Source organism: Nicotiana attenuata, unplaced genomic scaffold (assembly GCF_001879085.1).
Source record: "Nicotiana attenuata strain UT unplaced genomic scaffold, NIATTr2, whole genome shotgun sequence".
Lineage (NCBI taxonomy): Eukaryota > Viridiplantae > Streptophyta > Magnoliopsida > Solanales > Solanaceae > Nicotiana > Nicotiana attenuata.
The window spans coordinates 145,213-155,573 of NW_017671471.1; the positions used below are offsets into that span (position 1 = coordinate 145,213).

Here is a 10,361-nt window from a genome sequence, read left to right on the forward strand (position 1 = left end):
CTTCCTTTTAGCCACTCCATTTTGTTGTGGTGTATCAGCGCATGTTAGCTCTCTTTTAATGCCATGCTAACGACAAAAGGAAAGAAACTCATCTTATGTGAACTCACCGCCATTATCAGTTCGCAACCGCCTTATTCTGGAATCGAGTTCACCTTCAACTGTTTCTTTGAACTCCACAAACTTACTGAAAACTTCTGACTTGTGCTTCACAAAATAAACCCAAGTGAATCTAGTAAAATCATCAATGAAAATTATTATATAAGAATAGCCTGAAAATGAAGGAGTTCTCATTGGCCCCATCAAGTCACTGTGAATAAGTTCTAGTGGAGCATTGCACCTTGACAAGGATCTGTCAAATGGAAGACGATGTGCCTTTCCATATTGACATCCTTCACAAACCTCTCCTTCACCAAAATTTCTTAAGTTAGGCAAACCTTTTACTAGATTCAACTATACCATGGCTTTTAATTTGTCCATGCTTAGATGTCCAAGTCTAGCATGCCAAAGATGTGTATTATCATTGCTACTCATCTTCTCAATATATGAATTAGAGGCAGATAAGACATATCAATCGTTAACTCTCTTACCTGAGTGAACGATATCTGTCTTGAGCACCTTAATATTTTGAAGGAACTTCACACCATGTGGGCCAAATAGCAAATAGTTTTCAGTATCTACAGCATTTGCAACTGAAAATACATTTTTCTTCATTCCTGGAACATGAAAGACACTGTTGAGGGTGATAGTGTCTTTTTGCTTCTCGTTGATCACAACAGTGCCTTCCTTCTCAACATTATGGATTGTATTATCTGCTGTAACAATGACATTATGTCCGTTGTATTTGCGAAAGGTGGAGAATTTGGATTGATCTCCAGTGAGATGGTGCCCACATCCTGAATCTACGATCCAGTCTCTTTCAAAATTTATGGAAGCCATGGCATTTATTGCTCGAGTCTCCGCTGCGAAGCACTTTCCCCAGTCTTCTTCTTTTTCTTTTTCTTCTTCAGCAACTTTCCTTGTTTGAGCCATATTGCTCTCTTTGGCTCGACAATATCTTTTTATATGCCCGACTTTGCCACAACGGTAACATTTTAAAAGTTTTTTACCGTTACTGGAAGACTCCCCCTTCTTTCCTGGCGAGCTTGAACCACTTGAGGATTGAAAGTGCATGCTTCTCTTGATTTCCCTCTATAGTTTCTCTTATCGGCCACAAGAGCATTTCCTTCCCCTTCTTTGATAGATACACCAGCCATCTGTTTGGCTAGTAGCTCTTGTGACGACAGCAGATTCTCAAATTCTTCCAAAGATGGTTGTTGAACCCATCCTTGAATCGATGTAACAAATGAAATATATTCTGGCTTTAAACCACGAATAATGATTCTTCTTATTCGTGCTTCAGAGATAGCCTCGTCCGGATTCAATAGAGAAATTTCGAAACACGGATTTTTAACCTTCAAGAAATACTCGGCGATAGAGAGATTACCTTGAGTGGTGTTAGCTAACTCATTCTCCAAAATCTGTAGCCGAGCTTCATCCTTCTTGTTGAACAGTCGATCGAAGGCCCTCCATATTTCATGAGCTGATTTACACCTTATAATATGATCAAATAAATTAGGATAGATAGGTCTCTTTAGGATAAACTCCGCCTTAGCATTAATCTGCTTCCACTTCTTACACGCATTGCTATTTTCCAGTCGTCAGCAGGAGGACTTGTGTTACTCCCATTGACAACTTCCCACAAATCCTCACCAACAAGGTATGACTCCATACAAGTTTTTCATACCTTGTAGTTGGACTGGTTCAATAACTCAATCCCCAATCCATTAGCACGACCACCCAAATCCATTTAGAGAAACCAGTTGAATCAACCACTAACCCGACCTTGAAATCCAGAAGCCGACTTATGGCTTTGATACCATGTAAAGAATAGGAGATGAAGAGTATTTTTCTGGAGACCTTCTGCTAGCCCAAGATCGTTAACTAAGATTGGAGGATTCAACTAAAGAAGAGGAAGCTTGAAAAAGGAAGAGAGATTTTTGAAAGGAGAACTTTGTTATTGAAGAAGACTTTCTTGATTGTGGCTTGGTTACAAATGAACAAGACACCCTCTATTTATACTAGCCTATGGATAATTCTAGATATGATTCTAGATAATGTACAAAGAAGATTCTAGCAACCTTATCTTCTAACAACACTCTAGAATATCTAGACATGTCTTATCTTCCCACAACATTCTAGAACATCTAGATATGTCTACTAGATAAATATCAAGGATACTATACTAGGACATTCTAGAGGATTCTATATTTTTCCAAAAAATCAACTTTATTTTTTTCACAATATAATATATCCTTAGAATACTAGAAATATTATGTTTTCAACCTGCTTTCCTTTTCAGCTTCTTATATGATCTATCATTATTGACACTACATTAGCCACTGATGCATCAAGGCAGGCTGCCTACATTACCCTCTTTGAGATATCCCTTGAGGTACGTCTCTTTTTCGGACCATGCGTGAATGCCGGATGTTTCGTGCACCAGACCACCCAGTTCCACATAGATATATACCACTGCCCACTGCTATAATGAATCATTTTCAAGATTTGGTAAAGTAACCAAGCCACTCATTACACTTCAACCTTCATGTACCAGAAATCCAAATTACACAAATTTTATGATAATTATATTACACATATACATACTGCTAAAAGTGCAGATATATAACACATTTATCACATTGATAACAGAACTATGATATATAATAGTGCTTAAGCTGCATTTCAGAAGATCATAATTGAACCGATTAAGTACTCTTGTTGTGAAGGAGGAAGCTGAGGAGAAGTTGATTAACTTCATCAGGCATTTGTTCTTGAACAAAATGAGTTCCTTCAGGCATAAAGATTACTTCCAACTTTGGTACTAAACTTTTCAGTTCGTCGCTCCTAATATAGTCTTCGATTCCTGGAAATTTTAGGACGTAATCTTTCTCGCCCATTATCAGCATTGCAGGAACTTGAACTGGTCGTGCTGTTACATTCAATTGTTCGGCCATTGCCCTATAGCCAAAAGAAGTTTAAACTAAATCAAAATAAGAAAGTTCGACCTAGTTAAAGCTGTTACCGATAGGTCCTCGGCTCAAGAAAATATGAAAAAAGAACCAGTAGCAACAAGCAGTAACAACAGCAAGATAATAAAAATCGAAGTGAAAAAAAACATTGGGTAGTAATAGAAATCTAGAAATAAGAAACATCTAGTAATAAAGTTGCGAGAACAAAGCATAAAACAATACTAATATTGTCAGTTTCATGGATCCAGTTATTGTTGAGGCATGCCAGTTTCAATTTAGATCAGGTTCTGCTTAACCCATTGCTTTCGGTCGAGCAATGTATACGTACGCGAAAAAAGTTTAAATTAACTACTTATAATGAAGACCATAGATCCTAAACGCAGTCACTCTAGATCCTGCCAAGTCATTAGGAATACAAGCATTTTGTTACCTATAAGGAACCTGCAAAGCAGTCTGGAATCCAGATTTCTCGTATTTAGCTCCATAGATTGCCAGATCTTTTTCACTGAACCAATAGGGCAGAGGAGTGCCTGGTTCCACCAAATCCAAGATTTCCTGATTTTCGTCAGCTATTGGTATTTCACTTCTAGAGAAGAGTATGTAAATTTTCCTTACAACTGTTTTGGCATCAAATCGACCGAAATCAGCTTCAGCTCGCCCAGGCTCCTGCCAAAAAAAAATCTCGAATAGATGTTGAAAGCAGCTACAATTTTTAATGTTATGCAGCCTGGTGCACCAGGAAGGGCCGCACCTCAAGAGGTGTGATATAGACAGTTTGTCCTAATGCAAGCATTAGTGGCTGCTTCTACGATTCGAACCCTTGACCTATAGGTCACACGGACACAACTTTACCGCTGCTCCAAGGTTCCCCTTCCGATCATAAAGGAAATTAAAACATACCATCCATCTTGTGATATAGAAACCTTCTGGAAGGCCGTAGTCGGATGGACCTGGGAGCATAAACGGCACGCCCATGGTAACAAATCCAGAGACCCTGTCCTCGTGCAGAACGACAAATAAGGAAATAACAAATGCCGCAAAATCTTTACCAACGAGAAAAGCCTACATATCGCGCAAGCATATACATTAGTGACGGTGAAAGAAAGTATGAGAGCTGAGTAATGTACTTTACAAAATATTATTCCTGCCAATATTGATTAGTATAACAACAACCAGGAGCGTACGCAGGAGTTTTCGTAAGAGGTGTCGGCATTTAAAAAAGTGAGCCAATAAATAAAACACTATAATAAAATCCTATTTCATATTTTTTTTTTTAAAACAATAATTCAAGTACCCCAATACAAATTTCTCTTGGACGAGTTCTAAGTAATTGTATCTACAATAGACTCATTAGAAATATTTCTTTCTATATGTATTGGGTGATACCCTTTTTTGCTTGAGCCCGACCGGGTTGGATCCGGTCCGGAGCAAGTCGGGGCCATCGAACCCGACCTGGATGCAAGGTAGAACGACGGCCACGTCTACAACCGAGGTCGAGTCATTTCGAGACCGTTACAGAGCTCGAAAGGAATCACCACCGGATGGAGAAACACACAAGGTCGGAAGCCGGGCTCGTAACGGATAACCAAGCGTCGTCGGATATCTCGCCCAAACGTGATTTTCTCAACCACTTCAGGCCATTAAGGCGTAATTACAGGGATCCACGATGTAATCAATTTACCTACCTTATTTTTACCCTTAATCAGAATGTATAAATGGGTATCTCTCTAAATTCTTGTGGGGCATCAAGCACAATTGTTCTAAGCAATATTATATTCTGCGATTATTTACTTTAACAGCAATTGTTGAGTCTTTATCTTTATTTTCCTCAACCTAAAAGCCTTTTGTATCTTTTAGTTCACGGATCCTTAAAACCCCATATAAATTCAATTGTCATCCGGATTCCAGGGTAAACACTATATTCTATGAATCATTAAAAGTATTTTTGGCAGTGAGATATACCAATGGGATGCTGTCGCGGATGGTGGCTTCTATTCCACAATAATACTGAAAATTTTAAAAAAATGAAACCAACCTAGCAAGGGTTAGAACTCTTGACTTCCACTTGGAAATCTAGATGCTTACCAGCGAGCCACCGAAGCTCTTTAGTCAGGTGGTCTTATTTCAGCTCTATTTATTGCTATGTTGTTTTACGTAGTATTATTTTATATACATATTAATTAAAAAAATCATCGACGAAGCGGTGTCGGATGACACCGCTCGGATCAACGTGCCTCCGCCCCTGACAACAACTACGCCTCAATCCCAAGCAAGTTGGATGAACTATATATATATGAATCCTAACTAACCATATTGCTCCATTTAAACTCATCTCGGGACGATATTATACAAAATAAACATAAAAAGCACTAGAAGTTAATTAACTGAAATTTTGTATTGGAACAGCCATGAAAGATTTCATTTCTAGATGAACTCATTCACAGTGTAGTTTTAACTGAGCTTGAAAATTTGTCACTTAATTACTCATCTTTAAAAAGGACACAAATATGCTCTATAGGAAGCTGGAGAAAGTAAGTTCATTTGCGGCTAAGATATCTCACCACAGATATTCAGCCAATTCGATATACATGATAACCTAAACACGTTTCTATATTTAGTAACAATTTAACTTTAAAATTATCACTTTATCTTTAATGAGATGATTTATAACTATCCATGGCTCATTTTAAACCACAAAAATTTGAAGTCTCTTCCTTCTTTCTTAAATTCCGTGTCAGTCAAATATAGTCACATAAATTGGGAGGCAGAGATAACTTGATTGTGTAAAAAGAAAAAATTATACCGTCAACTCATAGAACTTAAAATCTTTAAGATATGCATTACAATTAATTGGTAACCTGACAAAAACTAACATATTATAATAGTTTCTTAATTAAAGCACTACCAAATAACTCTAAATTTCATCATCTTGCATCTTTTTAACCTGTTAAAAGGGTTTAGATGACACCCCGGGAGGCGGATCCATGATATAAATTCTATGGGTTCAGCTTTTAAGGTTTTTAGCATTGAATCAATTATATTTTTAAAATTGTGGGTTTTTATCTACTATTTTTGTAATTTTAATAATTTTTTTTACTTTGCGTTGAAAGTTATGGGTTCAATTGAACCCGTCGGTAGAACTCTACATACGCCCCTTGGTTCACAGCCCGCTGAAAGGAAGTATCCCATATTTATGCGGAGTCTGCGGAAGGGCCGCATCCAAGAGCGTGGATATAGGTAGTCTATCCTAGCTGATTCCACAGCTCGAACTCGTGACTTATAGGTCACACGGATAACTTTATCGTTACTCCGAGACTCCCTTCCGTACTAAAAGGGTTCAGATATCGTAAAAAAGATAGTACCTTTGGAATGCTGAGAGCATCGAGGAGTCCAAGGAGGTCATTGTCAAAATCCAAGAATGTTGTTTTTTCAGGTTCTTTTGGCTGTTCAGACAAACCATAACCTCTGTAATCAAAAGCAATGGCTCTAAAACCAGCTTTAGCCATGGCTATCATTTGGTACCTCCAAGAATACCATATTTCAGGAAATCCATGTAAGAACACAACAGCTGGAGAAGACTCACTTCCAATTTCAGCTACGTGAAGTTTCAGCCCATTTACTTCTATGAATTTATGCTTTATTTCTTCCATTCTTTTTTAAAACTTTTAGAGTGAAACAGTTTTCTTTACTAGTGTTTGCCTGTGTGTAAGAGAAAGATGGCTATTGCTCTCCTTAAATATTTGTTTAACCAAAAATTAGATTTTAGGTCAAAGTTCGAATTTAGAAGAACTCGGGTTACTGATAATCGGAAAAGTATATAAGAAATAAATTTTGAATGATATAATCAGAAAGCAAATAAAACAAAGTATATTCCAGTAGTGTTTTTTGTGTCCCCTACAGATGTTATGACTTCCTCTTTTTATAGTTAATTTTTAAGAGAAAGTGTAATGCCTTTGTTTTAATGAGGCAATTACGAGCAATAAATGATATTGAAAGAAACGTTACTCAATCATTCATATTAAATACAAATTCTCTAACGTATTTGGCATTTAATGCTGAATTTGGACTCTTTTTCGCTATCAGATTCATGTCTCTAATTCCTTCTGATCTTCGAACTTTAAATGACTCGAACAGGTACGAGTCTCGTTTCATTTGAATAATAGCTCGTGCCTTTAAGTATCTTCTCTCCCGCATTTGTTGTTGCTCGTGCCTTCTAACTGATTACCACGTTTTGACTATTTGACCGGTCCACGTGTCATGACATGTCATCTTCAATATTTAAATTTAATTTTTTCCCAATACAATATTATCGGACATTACATCATGGCTTGCCACGTGGCATACTTGTTTTGTAAGAAGACATCTTTTATTTTTATTTTTATTTTTGGAAAATTCCTCCGAAACTCGCAGCTGCTACCCTGCGGCGTACTGGATAACTTACTGTACAAAAGTTTGCAAATCACAGAAGATATAAGTCGCATTAGGCAAGCCCGGTGCAACGCTGGTGCGGGGAGTCGATCCCAGGTCTCCCATGTGGGAAACTACTTACCCGACCAACTCAGTCAACCTTGCGAGCAAAACATTTTTAATTAATAATCTGACTATAATAAGAAGAGTTACGTACGATATTATAGTATTAATGGTCCTTTTTGTGACATTCTTAAGGATGTGATACTAGCCCGGTGCATTCTTCATTCCTCACGGCAGCCACCAGTTCATTCAAATTCTTCCTTAATTATTTCTATTTTAGCTTCTTATTCCAATTCTTATTGTTATCGTAATAATTCTTCTTCTATCCAACTCAACTACCTATTAGATTAGGTAGTATACCATGCACCAACTTTAATTCAAACTCCTTAATCCTAGCAACCAAATTCAGTCTAATACACCCATATATTTACTTGAAAAAGAGACAAAAAATACTTTTCCAAATTTGAAACTCATCTTCACTTTTTTTTGAAACTCAGTGAAATGTATAACCAAGCAATATGTTGAAGATAAGTTTCAGGAAAAAATTATTATGGATAAACGGGTCCCTAATTTGTTAGGAAACTTGAAGAGAGATACGACGATAAAGTTAGTAAATTTTGGGGTGAAATAAGAATAAGGAAAAAAGCTTACAATGATTTTGTTACTTGAGGGATCAAAATACCTATAACCTTTGTAATTCAATGCATAATCACGAAAATCACAGTGTTTAAGGCGTGGACTAAATCTATTTTTGCAATAGTCACCTAAATTAGAATAACAAGAACCCAACAAAAAAACGTAAATGATCATACGTAGGTAACTTACGAAAAAGAAATTCATATGGAAGTTTATAAGTAATTTAAGGAAGAATATTGAGGAGAACGTGAGGGAGAAAACCTTGAAGGATTGCGTATTGGTGTTCGTAACACGCAGCGAAAGACAATAACAATCCTAAAAAGATCTTTTCGTGATTAAAATTTATTTACATGTTAAAGATCGGACCTAAGACGTACCTGGTGAAGAGAGTCTCGTTTCAAAAATTCTTCGATAGTGCGAAGACTCTATGCGTATCCATACCCAAGGGCGGATGTATAGCCCAAATCATGGGGTACTGAACCCATGGTCTTTCCGCCAAACTAGGTATTTTATGCACATATTTTCTAGAATTTGTCTAATACTATGTGTTGGCACCCATGCCTCAAAAAGACTAAATGGTGCACTTGGTTGAATATTGGGATTTTCACCTAGAGGAACATGGATCAATCCCCAATTAATAGTTCTTTTTCTAACTTTTTTAATGGTGCACCCATTTTCAAGAAATCCTAAATCCGCTTCTGTCCATACCGAGACCGATCCTTGCTATAAACTCTTTGATCAATGAAACTGGCAAACAAATTGAACAAAATATTGTGCTGAAATTTTTCTCAAAAATCTCAACTCAATGATAGAAGAACAAGAAACACTTTTCTTGTAATGGTATTTTCTCTCTTGGCTTATGTTGCACTCTCACTTTCACAAAGTGATTTTTCTTCTCAAGAATTGTTGCGGCAAATTTTTCCATCACCCTAATATATAACATCACCTATAAACCCTTTTCTTATTTGGCTGAGGAAATTATTTATAAAAGTTTATTCCAAAAATAACTTTTGGAATTTTTCTAAATAAAAAACGGTAACCCATTCTTTTTTTTTTTGGTGAAGAAAAGAATATTATTAATCATCCCAACAAGAACTATATGAGATATACACTTTCAAATTGTACAGACTATGAAAGTTAGGTATTGCTACCTATAATCTTTCCATAGTCGCAAAACTGGTCTATGAATTCTTTTGAGCTATGGCTTTTTCCTATACAGATCATCTATCCACTCCCTATCCCTTCTACTTCTTATTCTATCATTTCTTAATTTGCGTTCCTGTTGAATTTGAGTAGAAATTGTCCAAGAATTAGGAACTCTTTGGTGCCATAATGCTTCATTACGTGCCTTCCATATAGCATATACCAACGCTGCTAGTACTGACTTTACCAATGTTTTGCAGGTTTCTCCTTTGACCCCTCTTGTTAGCCTTCTCCATATGCCTTGTAATGTGGTATTCTGCACTCCAATATTCAACCATTTTGTCATTGCCAGTATGCAAGCTTTTGAGAACTGCATTCAAAAAACAGATGTTCTATCGTCTCAGGTGCACTGTCACATATTGTACACATTGTATCTTGAGTTATCCCTATTTTCTGCATTCTCACTCTTGTTAGCAGTGTTCCATGTCCAACCAACCAGCATATGAAGCTGTGTTTGGGGACATTTTCATTGTTCCATACCCATCTACTCCAAGGTCAATTTTTCATGTTTCCTTGTCTCTATAAGTATCCACTTTTAGTGTTATATTTGCCATTACTTTCTAACCACCCCTGTTCTACGTACCCCTGTGCAAATATATCCCTAACCGAGCATATTTTCCTCCAATACCAGCAGCAATCCTTAGGAGGCTTATATTGTCACCAAGAGCTACCCTTTAAGTACATGTGATCTATCTATTTCACCCATAGATCATCTGCCTTACTAGCAATATTCCATACATACTTTCCTATTGCAGCCTCATTCCATAACACCCCATTTGTGATTCCCAAGCCTCCCATTTTCTTTGGTTTACATACCAAGCCACATGCTATCAGAGGTGCTTTGTTGCTCACCTCCTTCCCATCCGATAGAAAGTTCCTGGAAACTGCTGTAATCCGTTTCATCACTGGCTTTGGTAATAGTAAAATAAAAGACCAACATGTGTGAACATGCATCAGTACTGAGCGATAAGCTGCACTCTACCT

At 37.0% G+C, this 10,361-nt stretch overlaps 2 protein-coding genes across 2 annotated transcripts; both read right to left on the reverse strand.

Moving 5' to 3' along the window:
* Window positions 1-1,091: 1,091 nt before the first annotated feature.
* On the reverse strand, window positions 1,092-1,846 carry LOC109208498. Its single transcript, XM_019371619.1, has 2 exons — window positions 1,784-1,846; window positions 1,092-1,667 (listed from the first exon to the last, which is right to left on the reverse strand). The coding sequence occupies exons 1-2, from the start codon at window positions 1,844-1,846 to the stop codon at window positions 1,092-1,094; spliced, it is 639 nt and encodes a 212-aa protein (XP_019227164.1).
* Window positions 1,847-2,613: 767 nt separating this feature from the next.
* Window positions 2,614-6,718, reverse strand: LOC109208499 (bifunctional epoxide hydrolase 2-like). Its single transcript, XM_019371620.1, has 4 exons — window positions 6,431-6,718; window positions 3,969-4,130; window positions 3,499-3,734; window positions 2,614-3,057 (listed from the first exon to the last, which is right to left on the reverse strand). The coding sequence occupies exons 1-4, from the start codon at window positions 6,716-6,718 to the stop codon at window positions 2,805-2,807; spliced, it is 939 nt and encodes a 312-aa protein (XP_019227165.1). The 3' UTR covers window positions 2,614-2,804.
* Window positions 6,719-10,361: the final 3,643 nt, after the last annotated feature.